Raw genomic sequence first — 16887 nt, forward strand, 5'->3', positions numbered from 1 at the left:
AAACTCAACCATGTATCTAGCGGTCTTTCATCGTCGGTCTCCTCCACAAGACGTGTCGGCTGCGCAAAGTTCCTTACATCATCACCAGCCTTTCTAAGACCGCTGCAGGGCGTGCCTCTCCCATAGATCTCCAATTATTCCGGTCCTGTGCTAACTGCGACCAATTCATCCCCGCAAACTTCTTCAAGAGTCCGGCGGGCGGAGCGAAGAGCGCCGGTATCCTTGGTGGACATCTCGCTCTACTGCAAGGTGAACTTCGATTAATGTCGCCAACCTTCTTCTTTTTTTTTTTTTGTATGTGAATTGCTCTTATGAACTTATACTGCGACCTAAAAGAGAGTTCAGTGTCACCGGAGGCGGTGCACAGTTCGATATCAGAGCTCATTATGAGAGCTCACATTCAAAGCTAGGTGAAGTTTAGGTGTGTGCCTATCGTCATCATCACCAGCCTTTCTAAGACCGCTGCAGGGCAAAGGCCTCTCCCATAGATCTCCAATTATTCCGGTCCTGTGCTAACCGCGACCAATTCATCCCCGCAAATTTCTTGATCTCATCTGCCCGTCTAACTCTCCCGCCCCCTGCCACGCTTGCCTTCGCTAGGGATCCACCCTGTGGTTATCTTGCATTCGCATTATTACATGCCCTGCCCACATCCACACCTATACTCGACCGTAATTTGCCGTGGTACGTTCGTAAAAGACAGGACAAACAAACAAAAAGAGCGAACGAACAGCCGAGTGTGGTGAAGCTGTTCAGTGCAGTCTTCTGCATTGGATCAAGACCGCTGAAGAACCGAACCCCAAAAGTTGATTTCCTGAAATTAACTTGAGACGGGTTCAAAGGAAGGACGACAAAGCAAGAACTTTGCGAGGAGGCGTTGATGGAAGGGCGGAGCTACACCTGTGCATACCGAATGAGCAGCTTGCTGCGGCGAATGCCGGCAACCGATATTCCCTTGGCACTCGATATAGTCTCCAGTCATGGCTAATTCAATAGCAGGCACATCAGGGCACACCCCCCAGGGACGCGTTCCAAGTTTCGGCCACCTAACTACCCATCTGCTGCTCTTGCGTGCATACTTGCAACGCGCTCACGAGTCACGCGAAGAAGTGCTCCTCCGCAAAACTCTCCAAGACGGGCTTGTTTCTGGCGTGACGCGCTTCGCGGCCTCGTTTAATTAATCCCCCTTCTCTCTTCGGACGCCTCCAGTTCGTCGCGCGCGCGCGCGCTCGCCTCGCTCATTCCGCGTGATTGTGTTCCGCCCGTCACTTAGCAGCGCTGGCAACAGCGCAGCTCTCCCCCTGTGCATTTTTGTTTACCTCGCGTCACTTGAGTAGTCTCTCGCGGAAGCTTAATAATACGGAGCGGAAATGAGCTGCCCGAAACTGCTTCGCGCGACTGATTGGGGAAGCACTTGTTCCGGGAGCGCTTCTCCCGCCCTCTCCTGCCTCGCGCGCGAGCTCCGGGAAATGACCTTCTCGGCTGTTGCGTTCCTTGCCACCACAACTTCCCGGGCGCCTGTTCTCTTACTTCCCCACACAGCCACCTACCCTCCCCCCTTTTCCCGTCCTCTCTCTCTCTCTCTCTCTCTCAACAGCCAACGCTGCTTCCCCTCTTCGGACCGACGTTGACGTCACGGGGAGCGTCGCACCGATTTTCCCGTCGATCTGACCTTTACGTGGTGCGCTGTGCTACTAAGAGAAAAGCAGCAACAAAGCAACGGGAGAGGGGCAGAAACGAAACAGGTTGTTTGGCTGTCCTTTTTAATCTGATGTCACGAGAGAGTTCGCGTCGCTCGCTGTTGCCGTCCGAGGTTTTGGATGTCTGCGAGGGCGAACAATGACTGCGGTAAACAATTGGGGTCCGAGCTAATCGATATAGCAACGACAAGCCTATTTCTGGCTTTGAGCGGCTGCGAAGGATGTAGAGAACGAGAAAGCGTGGCAGCAGGATCGCGTCACCACCGGAAGTGAACAGATATTTGGTTCGTATTTGTGTGTCATTTGATTTCCAGTAAAGGGTCGATAGTGTTGTTAGCATGCGTTCTCATTTTTATTCATTAACTGTTATTATTCGCGTCATTGTTATGTTTTCAATTGCTCGGCACATATTCTAAGGCTACTTCATGGTTTTTCATGTTCATAGCGGCACACTCGTCTCAGAAACATTACTGGTCACGTGAAAAAAAATGATTCGAAGAATGACCGCTGAAATTATTTTGACTGCCTCATCAGGTCGCGTCTAATAAGCGGCGGTTGTAAGGCGTAATTGAACTTTAATTTTGTTCGCCGTAATTCCTGTGGTAGGCCACTTTACAGCAACAGTTCACAGCGAAGCTGCGTATGGGTAACCCGCCCGGTTTTCATTCCGGCGAAGCCGCTCTAAATGGAGCCACTTCTCTACTCCTCGCCACCGCCGACTCCCCTTTCACAAATTTTATACCCCTCGCCACCACCGATGCCTCTTTCGCAAGTTGCGCAATCGGCGGATAACGGCGCTAGCGCCGTTATCGCCGTTACCAGCCCTTCTCTCAGAAGAACGGCGCGCGCAGAAGCGCGGGTGGACGCCAAAACACCGGAAAGCCGCTAAATGCATCGAGTAGCTGCGAATCCCTCACGGATGAAAAGCAACTTGCCCGCTCGGAACGGCGACGTGAGCCAATGATTCTTGTTCAGCCTGAAAACGTTTTTCGGGGCCACATTTTCCCCAGCTGTCTATCAAGTCTAAACACGGGCACATCACCGATTGCCGGGTTGTGCGTGCATGGCCGGCGGGTTGGGTGGAGGGAGGGGGAGGGGGGGGGGGGGGCGTGCACGCGTTGTGCTGGTGGGAGATTTCAACGTGGACGTCTCACGGCGGCCCGATGCGACCTGACTGCTGTCTTCCGCGATCGAGCGGTTTGGCACGACACGGGAGGGAAACGGACAGCCACGTGTTCGTCCGCTAAATTTAATGAAGCTGGAGTCCTTCCAAGTTTCGCTGAGCTAATTTGCTGGAAAAAGTATGTTCATGATGGTCAACGCAGGCAAAAACAGGACAAGAAGAGTATGGGCGACGTGAAATTCTTTTCCTGTTTTTGTCTGCGCTGACCATCATGAACGTAGTCCAACTCGCCCAATTCGTTACCTTATTGCTAGGAAGTATGCTCAATTGCTCATTACAAACAAACTCGTTTTGTTCCGTGCGCTCCCTGGACTGCGCCCGGCTTATCTGGTAATCCTTCGTCAAAGAGTGCAAGGGAACTGAATTTTTGGTCGGTAGCTCGATGAGTTTTGTTAGCACACACACACACACACCCACTCGTGTGTGCGTGTGCGCGAGTGTTTAGTCATAATGTCGTTGAGCACCTCACAGTGAAAATAAAGGTCAAGTTCTTACGCATGAAATTCCTTTTGCTGAGCCCAACCCACCTTGAATTCTTATTTCCTTTGTTTATTTATTTTTCGATGGCGACAACCTTTATGTGACATTGCGAGAACCGCGGTACCTATGGAAAGTGAGAGTTGCGCGAAATTCGAGAAAGCACGGTTACCATGGAATGCGCAGCTCTTCTCATCGGCTTGAAGATACCGCTTCTTCTTGCTTTTAGCCTGCAGATGCAGTCCACATCTCACAGTTATACCTCACGGGAGATGAGGAGTAGGTGCGGATGCTTGTAGGTTTGGCAGCGCTATTTTGGGAAATGTATAGACGGCTTGCACCGACGTCAGGGTAGCTGCCATGTTTGTGACCCACAAGCACGGCGAAAGGCTGCACACTTATCTGGTGCTCATATCTTTCGGAGCACTAAAAAAGTTGGAAGTGGGTCACAATTAAGGGTTGTGTGACGTCATGTGCAAGCTATGGCGCAATCTACCCCCCCCCCTTCCCCCCATTCCCTGAATCCGTCAGGGATGCTAACGCATTTTTAAACGCGTTTGACGTTCTTTAAACCATCCTTTATTTTCTCAAGCTTTCGTTTAGTGTCTCTTGCTCGAAAAGCCGTAAAGGCAGCAAGGCACAGTAGGACTTAACCTCATAAACGCGATCGCTTTGCCCTAGCTGCGCGTCCGCCCGGTCTCCGTGCTCAAGCCGGTCCATTTGGCACGGATGTGGTCGGCTCGCCCGTTCCGGACCGACGACGCTGGAACGCGAACTTCGTCACCGGCGGCCGGAAGCCGACCTTCGCTAGCGAGCGAAGAAGCCATCGCCGCCGCGGCAGCAGGAGGACAATCGAAGTGGTCGTGCGAACCGGCCCTATATTTGCAAGTTAATGAACTGGCCGCTTCGTCGTCCTCCCTCGGTCTTTGTCCTTTTGATCGTATACCCGCATTAGCATCGATCTCGCGTTTATATGGCAGTACCTGCGCTGGGGAGGGAGAAAGTCGGGCAGAGGGAGCGGGGCGATCCGGCAGGTGCGCACTCGTGTATCGTGCTCTGAACAGCTGTACCGCACTCTCCAACCCCCGTGCTCTCCCGTGCCTCACTGTCTTGCTTCGGTTGGGCCTCGTATAGGGCTGATGATGTCCGCATAGGCGGTGCTCGTTTGCGCCGAGACGGCTAGCTTGGCCTCTCCCGCCCCGACAGTCGTTTTGATCCGGCGGTCTGCAATTACGGTGGCAGTGTTTGATTCTTCGGGGCCGCGGCGTCGTTAATTAACTGCTCCCCCCTTCTCCCAAAGTCGTTTTCGCCGAAACATGAAATCGGACGTGCCTGTGAGTCGTCCGGAAAGTTATTAATTGATTCGGTCGCTCTCTCATCGCGATGCGGCGGGGGGTAGCGGAGGGGGGTGAGTTCTCGTTGTGAAAGAAAGCGGCTCTGTCGAACTACGAAATCTATATTATATCTCTAGAAGCCGTTCATATCCGCCTTTGGCGGATCGGCCCCTGGAATTTTAAAATACTGATCGTTGTGTGGTGTTTATTTAATTTTCTGCGTCTGATCATTTGAGGCAACAGTTTGAGGCTCCCACTCTGCTCCCTTTCCGTTTTTTTTCTTTTAGCTTTTTTGTGTGTCGTTAACCTATCAATCAAGGGTAGTGCTGTTAGCCATGCACTCGAACGGCCGGCAGTAGGAATTTTAAAAAAATGAGCTGGTGGTTATTTTTATAAATGCAACTGCTTTCATTTGAATCATTCCCGTGGGGGCTGTAGACAGACCTTTTTTGTTTTTGAATCGGACAGCAGAGCTGTGCTCAAGCTAGAGCATGTTTCCTAAGGATTGGGGTTGAGAAAAGTTTGGATGACCCTAAGAAGGCAGGAGTTTAAAGATAGTGCAGTAGAATTGGGCCGCTCATGTAATGCTTGGGACCAACAAAGAACAAATATGGGTCACTCGGGTAGCGCATTGTCTACAACCGGGATGCGGGTCCAAAAGTAGGGGTGGACAGAAAACTCAATGGAGGGAGGTGATTAGGAAATTTGGTGGCGAGAAGTGAATCGGGGCAGTGTAGGATAGGAACGGTTGGGACTCTATGGGGAGGCCTTCGTCGAGAAGTGGGCCGAAAAGGAAGACAGGCCCACCCAGTGAGTCAGCTCAGAGGAGCCACAGAAAGAAGGACTTCGGCCGTCATTCTTAACAAAAGGCGTGGATCACGGGTGAAAGATTAGGGTGGGTGGCGTTCTGGCTCGAAGCGAGAAAAAGAAATGGAGTTGCGCAGGGAATTCAATTAGCGTATGCATTTGAATTGCAGTGCAACGACAAAGAGCTGAGGCGTGAAGATTGGGTTTGGCTGGCAGGGAATAGCGGTTGTTGTGAATTTTTGGGAGAGGCCTGTGTCTGGGAGCGAGTTATCCTACGCATGGTGACAGTGATGATCGTAACTATGAGGAGGCCAGATTCAGGAGGCACTGGGGTCATGAACTATGCAATTGTAGAGGTTAGCGGACATTAGAGAGAGACATCGTTTTCTTCGCGATTAGCGTGTGCCAATCTACTAACAGATTTCGTTCGAATATTCTAAAATTTAGTATAATAAATGAGCAAAAATTTGTTTTGCCACAAGGCACACCCATCTATAATTTTTTTTTTTTTTTCAAAATTAACAGCAAAGCACGTTTTCTTGGGGCGGAGGGCAGCAGGGTACAGCTTTCGCGCACAACACCGAAGCAATACAGATAAAGCCTAACACGTGCACCCTTACACTGCGTTAACCACAGGGTGAGCTAGACGAAGTGAAATGTTACTTGCACGTGAAACTTAAAAAAAAATAGAAAAAGGTGTCCTTGCAGCAAAACACCTGCTCATGGCTGTAAATGGGAGGTCACGAAAGGCTTTTTCTCCCTGCTTCCCAAAATTGGTGGAATGTTCAGCCAATGAACAAAAAAAAAACTAAAATTGTGTTTGCATAATGCATTTATAACAGAAATGACAAGAGCAGTGAGAACTTTACCGTAGACTTCTTTTGTGTCCTGAAAGCATTGTATTGGTGCTGAGTTTATGCTTGAGGGTATGCACAGTTTATCTGTCTCTTCAGTTTGCTGTACACACTGGCTGAACTGGTGCAGTCAGTACAGCCCCGGTTTCTTCGATTTACCAGCGCCTCTCGGTGCGCCAGCAAATTGCCTCCAATTTGCGCGCAGTGCAGGCTAGTGCAGGCGGAGTTCCACGCCGCTTTGTCTGTACTCCCAGAAAACATGTTTCAGGGATTGTGAGAAAATTCAGGGCCCTTAGTTCCACTCTGCGAAGAAGGATGACCAGCAAAGCTGTGGTGCCGACTCTGCCGAGCCCCTACGTGAGGGATACTTTGACGGGGTCGTAGTCCAAGGGGTGCACGAAGCAAAACACGTTTGTTCGTACTTTGCGATTGAGCATACTTCCTGTTTAATTACCTAAATGAAACTTTGACGAACTAGGGCTTTATTCCAGTGGAAAAACACGGGGCTGCCCGTTTCCCTCCCGCAAAAGCTCGTGCATTGGCAGCGGACGAGAATTCCACAATATTTACAATTTCACTGTGAACTATGTAATTTTGAAAAGTAAATAACACTCGGCGTAATGTTAGAGTAGTCTTAACATACACGCGGGCCATTTTTGCTTTTCTGATGGAGGCGAAAAGCAAAAACGCCCGTGTGTACGAGATTTCGGCGCACGTTAAAGATCCCCAGGTGGTCAAAATTAAGCCGGAGCCCTCCACTACGGCGCGCCTCATCGCCTGCGTTGCGTCGGCGCGTTAAACCCCACAATAAATAAACAAATAAATAAGTCTTAGCGGCTAATTGTCGTGTAATTGTTTCGGAATACTTTCCATAAGACAAGAGTTAGAGCCATTTTGTGTGATGATACTCCCTCCGAAGGTGGACGTGCTTCACTGTGAAACACTCAATGTGGGAAAGCCATCTTGCGCAGACCGAGCTCACAACGATGACCTTAAAGTCGGCTTCACTTTTAAACACAGGTGCATTGAATGCGTAATATTGCATGTGCACCGACCTACCTGGTTGTTCTGGATGGCCAGAAGTTGTTTATTTTCAAATTCTGAGTAAACCTCTTCAAAAAGATACCTGAAAAATGTGTGTTTTCTTTGTCTCGGTGGTCAATATTTTTTTTAGAATTTTATATTTCTAGTCATACTAGCCACTAACAAGCATTTCTTTTCAGTGACTGGAAGGACTGAATAATAATAATACTAGTGTTTATTGATTCCATAAAACAGGATACATACGGAGGTCTGCCAAAGCCACAAGGGCGTGAAGGGCAGTTCCCGGCAGCGAGCAGCACGTCATAAACCATACACCAACAGATAATTGTCACTTTCATGAGGCAAAACTTTGCAGATATCCCACAAACAGTCAAAAGTTATAAAAAAATAATTTAGACGAAAAAAGCACTGCTAATGGCGATAGTGAAGTTCTATCAGACTGTTTAATTTTCCTTCGACTATTCATAGAAAAGAAGTCATCTGGCAAAGGATTCAGGACCATTGGGACATGGTATTCTCGGACATGTTCACCAAATCAAGTTCTAGTTTGTGGTAAAAGAAAATGATCGCGAAGGCGTAAATCCCGCACACTCCTGTGCGGGATTTAGATTTAGGTACTCCCTATAGTGTAACTCAAGGACAGTGCCTGATTATTGTCCCACTGTTTTGCTGTCTCGTGTTAATCTATAATGCGTAACTTTTGCGGCACTTTTCTTATGTGGCTAATGCACAAACTCAGAGGAGTGTCAAGTTAACCATGTTCAGAAGCTGCGCACACAGCAGCGTAGAGATATTTAATGTTTGAAAATATTCAGTTCGACTTGCAGTCAGGTTTTACATTTTGTTTTCAGCTCGAAGTAAAAAATTTTTTGCCTGCGTAATTCTACATAATTTTCGTGATGCATGTGCGGGATCCAACGTTAAAGGCTGTTGGTGATGTTCTCCGATAAGTGGTGGGACCCCAGGTTTCGCGCAGCGTGAGCGCAATCGATGATTATGCACCCACGCAATACACTGCTGCGTATATGACAGAAGAGCTGCTGAATGCCGTCCAACTGACTTTCTCCTCGGCGGTGCTTGCAGGGTGTTCCTCCGTGAATGCCCAGCGCGATGGTGCTGGGGAGCGGCGTGCGGATGCGGCCGACCAAGAAGCTGCTGCTCGTGCTCACAGTGTCGGGGGCCGCCCTGACCCTGCTCTCCTACCTGGCACGCTGCTCCACTCACAGCCCCCTCATCTCGGCCGAGCCGCTCGCCCTGCAGGCAAGTGTTAAGGCAGAGGTCTTGAGACATACATTTGGGTTCGTGTGGGATTTGAGCCCGGGTCTCCAGAGCGGGAGGCGGGTGCGTTACCACTGGGCTATCCTGGGAACGTGTCAGAACGGAACCCGAATTAGCCTGGTGCGTGCCCGTGACTGGTAAAAACAACGGCTCATGCATAGAACCAGGTGCATGCATAGGAAGGCTCTGACTGTGGGGAAGCTGTTGTGTGTATAACAGCCACTCTGAAAAAAATGAAAGTGAAGAAAGATATGCAAACACGATGTAGCAGCGGGGTGCAGTCAAGCGCCGCCGCAACAAACGCTTCTGCTACGAAATAGCCTGTGCAACGAAACATGCCGTATGGCCTGGCCACTTTCGTATGTTTCCTATGTTTGTGACAAATGATTCATCATCATCATCACCTATGTATTGTGAACGCCACTACAGCGAAGTTGCCTGTGTAACAAAGAAATTAATGCGTTCTTAATCACTGAAACGTTGTTTGATAGCGAATACGGCCTGCTGCACACGTGCTAACGCACTGCTGATAGGTGTGCCGACGACCGTGAGTCATCTAGTCCGGCCATGGAGTTGCAGGGGTTGATAAACATGTTCAGTGTGTGCTGCGCCGCAGCATCGGTTGTGACAGCCAAGGATTACATCTTGGTGGCCGACCAGGTAATGGTGTGCTTTGACCTGACAATGGACGACACCGGGGGCAGGGGGCATTATAGAGAAAATTGGTGCCACAAATGATCGGGCGAGAAGTGATGAAGAGCTTGCAGAGGAGCCAAATGTTACGACCACGCACGAAGCAGTAGCGACATTTGACACGCTGCAGATACATATCTCATCACTCCCTGACGTCGCGTCGCAGCAAGCCGTTAATCTTGACAGCTTCAAGTCAGCAGTGGTCACACATTCGGGACGTCCCACTACTGCGCAGAAGACAACTGTTGCCTTTTTTTGCCTTTTTCAGTTTAAATGTTTAAACGCTTCTTAAAATAGTTTAAAAGCTTCTGGCCTACCAAACACTTGTTCAATCAAAGATAGAATATGCAGCACTAATCTGGAACCCCGATCAGTCGTATCTCGTAAATAAACTTGAAGCACTCCAAAATAAAGCTTCTCGATTCGTTCTCAGGAACTACTCACGAACATCAAGTATAATAACAGAAACGAAAAAATCCCTGAACTTACCACCTCTGCAACAACGCTGGCTTCATAGTCTTTTATCGGTTTTTCATAGGCTTTACCACAGCCAGTCTTCTTTCGCTGTCTCACACATAGAACCCGCCGGTCCGTTTTTCCCATTCAGATCATGCATTCAAAGTCTAGCCAGTATTCCTACGTACCAACCTATTTTTCTTCTCATTGCTCTTACTTGCTATTCGTCCTGGAATCAGCTCCCAGGTAACATCGTCACCCTCGTTAACCACGACTCGTTTATCAAAGATTTACAGTTATTCCTCAACGTAGAAATCATTTTTTAATGTGTCCTTGAACCTGTTGGATTTCTTCGATGTTCAATGTTTTTGTCATTTTGAACATGTGTAATTTTTTAACCCTGTCATTTTTTAAATTGGATAACTGTTGTGCCCCTTTTTGTGTACCCTTATTTGCAGCTATGAATTTCCACATGAACGTGTTTGTATTTGCATTTCCATGAGTGTTGCTGTATTTAATGTTACAATGCGTTTTATTTTTTACTTCCACCCCTATGTAATGCCCTTAAGGGCCTTTACGGTAAACGAATAAACAAAAAATGTTGTGATTGTTTCTTAGTATGCTTATGTGCTTTATAGGTAACGCGCTTATGTGCTTTATAGGTAACGCGAAGTGGACGATGCACATAACGAAGTGACGTGTATAACGAACAATTATCGCAGTCCCGCACGCTTTGTTATGCAGGCGTTTGACTGTAGTCTTTCGTAAGTACTGGCTGTTGCCTTCAAATCGCGAGGAATTTTTTCATCCTGCGAGCTCACGTCCGCTTTAGCCTGCAGTTGCTTTCATCAGTGCAAGACAATCTCAGGTCAGCATCTGTGGCTTCAGAGATACTGAAGTTGCTGGGTTATTGGTGCCTTTTCTTTCGATTTTTCTTGTTATCTTACTTAGCTACACGCACTTTTGGTGACGTTACCGCATTTTGGTTCTGCAACTTGGTGCCCCCTGGTAGGAGAGAATTTATGCGCTGCGAACACCTTGTGGTCCCTCTCTCCCCTCCAGTCCGACGCCAGCGGCCTGGGCCTCGCTGCCCGGGGCAGGGCACACCTGGCGCAGGAGATCAAGTGTGTGATCAACGACGACTACGCCGTTCCCTGCCGGAGGGAAGGGCCCGAGGTGTTTGTGCCCTTCAGCTTCCTGCACAAGTACTTTGAGGTGTACGGCAAGATTGGCTACCGGGACGGCCGGGAGGTGCTCGACTGGCAGCACAGCTACTCCAAGGTGATGGCGCCCACGGGGCCCTACGACACCGCAGGCCCTTTCCTCTGGTTCGAGAACTACAACGTGGCCGTCCGGGACAGGGTGAAATGCATCAGCGGCATGGAAGGTGGGTGCTCAGCCGACGGCGCTTCTGCTGATGCTGCCCGCCACCAGATTCTGTTATGTTCTTCGGGTATAGTATACACTGGTGGCTGGCCAGCTGGCCCGTCAGGCGCAGGAAAGAGATGTCTGCATGCGGTGCAGTTGAGATCCAAAGTTCACTCGTAAGGCACACGCGCTCGTTTCCGGTGGCGCGCCCTCTCTCCGCTGGCGGGCTACAAACTACACAGATACCTCAATTGCATGCAGTTGCCGAGTGACATTTTGGACCTGACGCATGGACTGCTCAAATTCTGTAATGGCTATGCAAGCAAACTGTCAGGTCTGTGAAAGACTGTGTGCTGTACATACATTTGTCATCAGCTTCACATGCAGTGTTGCCATTTGATCCATCCTTTGCTACACTCAGGTGTGTCAGCAATGAGTACTAGTTACCAAAGGTTATGTAACTGGCCTTGTGGCTGTTCTCTTACTTCCAGTGTTTCTCAAAACACGGGAAAAATCTGATTTATCTTGGTAATGGTTAGATCTCCGCATAGATAAATATACATTGTTATGCTGAGAAAAAGTAGAGGTTTTTATTTGGCTGCAAAAGATGCCGAAATGGATAGTTTAATATAGTTTAAATTACGAGACGTTGTGGCAGTTTACTTTTAAAGACGATAGTCTTTCTTGGGCTACTTAAACGCAGAAATTTTGGTCTGTCAGTGTCTCTGTTTGTCTGTCTGTCTGTCCATCTGTGATCGATTCAGCCAGCCGGCCAAAGTGAAACTGTATCTACGCAATAGTCTTTTATACCCACAGCCAAACCTAAACGCCTAAGTCCGGTGGCAATCTTCATACTTGGCAACATTGTTGAACAAGAACAAAGCATTACGCAAATGTAAGGCAGAAAATCAATTCATAAGTGATATTTGCAGTGTTTCTTTATTAAAGTATTCATGGATGCTTGTTCTTTTTTTTTTTTTTGCAATATCAAATGAAATACTACATCAACTGCAGAAAATCGTCACCTGCTGTTGCCTGTGCCACTATAGCTCCTGGCAGAATTTAAGAAATCAAATGGCAACAGTAACGAGAGGTTCCACTAGATAGGTTCCACGTTGGAGCCAGACAACGTGGAATGCGTGTGGAGCCAGACAACGTGGTTCTATAAACGTTGTAGTAGGGTGCCTCGAATCGCGCGCATCTCCGCTGTACGGCAGCGTTGGCATCGAGGCACCGGCCTGGAGCAGTAAAACGTGGTAAATTTAAATTTACTTGAGCAAATCTCTACCGTGTTATCGTGGGAGGAATGAAAAGGGAAAGGAATGGCATGAGAGGTGAGCGGGAAAGAGAAGGGAGGCGTTTACATATCAGGCTTGCCAGTCGACTATCGTCTTTCGTCGGACTTTGCAACGAAAGGAGCAGATACGTGGCCATTCTTGGTCAGTGTTCTTTTCCTGAAGCATTAGGTGTTTGATAAAGAGGGGATATTAGTTCTGTCTGCCCAGTTTTTATCTGCTCTGCCAAGTTCATCATGAAACCTTTTAATGTTTCGCAAGACAAAAGTATTTAGAAGGAGGGTAGTTTGTAGTATGTCCTTCTAAATACTAAATCCGCTGTAATTTAAAAATCATTTTGCTCAAACTGAAGTTTTAGTGAGTTAGGAACTATGTACCTACCCAATTTTTTGAAGAATGCCAAGTTGTATGTTGTCTTCACGTCTTTAAGCTGCAAGTTTGGTGACTTGCGAGTCACTCTTCTCCTCCCTCTTCTTTCAGAATCCTGACAGTACCTAATAGATTGCAGTCAACCTGCATCAATTTGTTAGTATGACAAAAAGAAAAGAAATGGCTATCTTTGAGTTTGCAATGGATTACTAATAAGCAAACAGAAGGTAGCATCAGGTGAGGTCTTGAAATAATTAGTGTAACTAAAGTGAGCCTCAGATGAACTGGACAGAGTTCATCTAGCAGGAGTGCACCCATGATTGCACAGTAGAAATTTGTTCAAGCATTCCTAGTGAGGAAGCAAAAAAAGTTGGTGCAATTGTTCAAACTCTCTTATAACCAGAACATTAGGAGCTCAGTGTCAATTCTTCTGAAGCTATGTCGAAAGCACATGCATCAACGGAATTTTTACTTTGGTATCACTGTTTATTCCCTGCATTCTAAGATGAGACATTTGCATTTTTATTTCACTTTTACGTACTTTACTTTTCAACCGCAGGGAGTGCATTGTCAATTTGCGAGAGCAGATGAGGCCCAATGTGGAACTGATGGAGAAGACAGGGCTAATAACGAGACAAACATTTATTTTCACGATGAGAGGGTGGGAGAACTAAATGCAAAAGACAGGTCCGCCTTTTTATACCGTCGCAGTTCCCCAGATTCTCTGTGTTTCCCCCAGCCCATGGATGCAGTCCAAGCCGCAAGCGACACGGAAAACATAACTCAATAGGTACAACAAACAGATAGTGTATGCAACAGCGACAAGTGAAAAGAATTAACATACTGCTGCCAATGTCCTCTGTCATTGTCGCTCGTCGCTGCAGTTCACTGTGTCGTCGCTGCCGCCCGCTTGTGGGCTGCCTCTGGCCGGGAAAAAGTGAGTGAGGGTACTGGCGGTCTGTGTATGCAGCTTTCCGCTATTGCCCACACTATCCATTTGCTGCACTTATTGAGCTCCGATTTTTGCGTCGTTTGTCGCCTTCGTGGTGTGTAGTTACCCCTTGAAACCTGCACTGACAGCCGCAGTGAGGCAGTATACATGGCGACTAGGCAAGCCAGTATTTATTTGCCATTTGAAGCATTAATGCAATTTCATAATGTTTTGCGCGCATGCTTGAAGACTTATTTGCGGTTATAGGCTTCGCGTCTAGGTTTATTTGTATCTGCTGGGACAAAACAAATAAATACAACACGATTACATCATTCTTACATCTCTATGTTGCATCTGCTTTGCCTGCCAAGAGCGAAGCAGATCATAATAATACAGTATTGAGAAGAAGCATAAACACAGTTTAAGACAATGTAAATAATTTTAAGCTAAGTATCACAAAAAAAATGAAGAATACAGCATGTAGTTTGGAGTAGGTAATAATTTATAAATAAACACCAGACGGCCCACTGTATCTGGCAGTGTTAGCAAAATGCGGGACTCCTGCTTTTTTTTTTCTTCCTAACCCCCAGAATTATTTCTCAAACTAAGCACTCTTAACACAGCAGTTTTAGACAAAGTGAAATTTATCAGTCACGGCACTTTTGGCAGCATTCTTTCAACAAAAGCTTCATTCGTGTAGCCACAAAGTTGTTGCTGGCCATGCCATGCCGAACGTCCGGCCGAACTACCGGGTATGGCGGCACCCATAGAGACATGGAGCGCTTTTGCAGAATCGCGTAGACACAGCAGATTCCGCTCTAGGTAAGCTAGTGAGAAACTCTATGGGACAGGAAGGATGGCCAGGGTGCTGATAGATGCGGTGAACATAGGATAAAATAAGTTTTAAAACATTTGGGATTAGAGGAAAAAATTGTTGATAACCTTTAGGAGAACAGATAGCCTGTATTGCTTGGGACAGTGCAGCTTGAGTGTCTCATACATACCTTCCTGCTGGTTCGAATCACTCATGTATTATGCTTACTTAAGGAGGAACATCTGTAATTTTGAAATAGTGCAAGGACACTGTGCAGTAACAATTTAGGCCAGTGTTTATTGTAACACATGTTGTGCGATCTGCTTCCGAAGTGTATCGCTAGTACGGGAAATACCTTTTTATTCGCTCGGTCTTAGGCACCCGGCACTGACCCCTTGAACCCTTGTGCAGGTGTGCCCATCTCAACGCAGTGGGACCCCAAGGGCCACTTCTACCCCGTGCAGATTGCCCAGTTTGGGCTGAGCCACTTCAGCAAAAACCTGTCCGAGCCAGCGCCGTCTGTAGCGGTTCTTGAGAACGGAGTGCGTGCCCAGTACGGCTCCTGGGTGGCCTCGTCTCGGCTCAAGGCGTCCTACTCGAGGCTCCGGGACGACGAGACCGAGGGCCACGTCTTCGAGTTTCGAACAAGCGGTATGGCTGGCGTTTTTCTGTGGGGGGTTTTATAGTTGGTATTCACTGAAAAGTTTAGCTGTTAAATTCTTTGCTTGGCAACACTGGAAATGGCCACAGACATGGCCGAAGCGCCATGGACATGGCACGGCTTGTGCCAGTGCGCCCGCTTGCCGCAGAAAGAAAAAGCAGCGGCGTGCAGCGTCTGCTCCATTTCAACTCGATTCTCAATGGTCGTGTCTACAGAGACGTTATTAATCGCCCTCACATTGGAGTCGAGGCAGTACTATGCGTTTGGGGGGGGGGCAGAGTTTGGAACGTCCAACACACATCATGTGCTTAGCGCGGGAAAGTACCGCCATCCCGCAGAGCCCGACGTAACCAGTGACGGCGCACTCACATAATTGCCTGCATGCGTGCCTCACCAGGGAATACAACCTATATGCGTAGTAGACATCCGACGACTAACTGGGTTTATTATTATTTGCACAGGGTGGTTTACATAGAATGGGTATAGTATTTGGAGCTTTGAATTGATATGAGCAGCTGGTTCGAATGAAGGAGAAGGGGCAAGTAGGAGGGGGAAAAAGCTGCTGGCGAGTGAGGGAGTAGTTTGTGAACTGGTGAACCTGGCCTTGCATGGTGCGCCGACAATTTTTCCTCCCGAGCTGCAAGTTTTTATTTAAACTGTTTGCAACAAATCACCAAGAGTCATGCAAGTTTGTGTTTTTCAAAAACTGCAGGACAAGGTGGAAGATATCCCACCTAGGAATCCAGTGTCTTTTTGGGATAAGACGTCGTCAAAAAAGGAATGCCCCTAAAATGAATATGCCATAATATGCCATAATATGCCAGAATTGGTTTCGTAAGTAGCAATATCAAATCCCTGGATGCATGCCATAGCTTATCCTCTGGTGGTTGGAATTCGATTGGATTGGATTATTTTAAATCTTCTAGGAGCATGTTGACATGGCCGCTGTCCAAAGAAATGCGGCAAACTAAACATGATGTAGCACATTTTTGAGTAAATTACTCGAACTTTGGTAGAAATTTATATTGTAAGCGCTGGTTAGTGCCCCGACACCAGAGGAATGTGCGTCCGGACAATCCCCCCGTAGTTGTACACAAACGGTATGTGCGAAGTACTAGCAGAAGGGTATGCGCCAGTGGACTCGTACACCGGAGGCCTGTCTTCCACATGCAAGCATGCTTCATCATCGTCATCAGTTGTCTATCATCATCAACGCCGTCTTGGTTGTTCTCTGGGGCTCGCTCCCTGTCACGTAGGACAAGGCTCGCCTAATAAAGACGTTCCCCAAGACTACTGGTGCGCGCCTTACAAGTGGTGAGGTGCGGGGTACTAACCAGCGCTTACAATATATATACCGTAAAATCCCGAGCAAGCGCCCCCCCTGTGTTAACAGATAATTTGAGGAATTTTTGAGGGGGGCCCTTGCTCGGTCGTCAACCGAAATTCAAAATGGCGGGGTATTATCCCGAGCTAGCGTGCCCCCCCCCTCCCCCAATACCTATCCGGCTGGCTCACGTTTCGGCCAACTTCGGCTTCGGCCGTATGCTGGCTACGCATGGGGAAGGGATACTGCACGTGACATACGTAAGCCCAAACAGTTTATTTTTCCAAAAAATTGCATCA

General features: G+C 47.9%; 1 protein-coding gene across 1 annotated transcript in view; it reads left to right on the plus strand.

The window, feature by feature from the left end:
* Hsepi (D-glucuronyl C5-epimerase) overlaps positions 1-16887 on the plus strand; it is a 79218-nt gene that overhangs the window by 49281 nt on the left and 13050 nt on the right. Inside the window, exons 2-4 of the mRNA XM_077677157.1 lie at positions 8483-8659; positions 10889-11213; positions 15015-15254. Of these exons, the coding sequence (XP_077533283.1) occupies positions 8498-8659; positions 10889-11213; positions 15015-15254 (727 nt within the window). The 5' untranslated portion in view covers positions 8483-8497. The remainder of the gene's footprint in view (positions 1-8482; positions 8660-10888; positions 11214-15014; positions 15255-16887) is intronic.

This window comes from Haemaphysalis longicornis, unplaced genomic scaffold, assembly GCF_048455015.1.
Source record: "Haemaphysalis longicornis isolate Haplotype H1 unplaced genomic scaffold, Haemaphysalis longicornis Haplotype H1 scaffold_7, whole genome shotgun sequence".
NCBI classification, from domain to species: Eukaryota; Metazoa; Arthropoda; class Arachnida; order Ixodida; family Ixodidae; genus Haemaphysalis; species Haemaphysalis longicornis.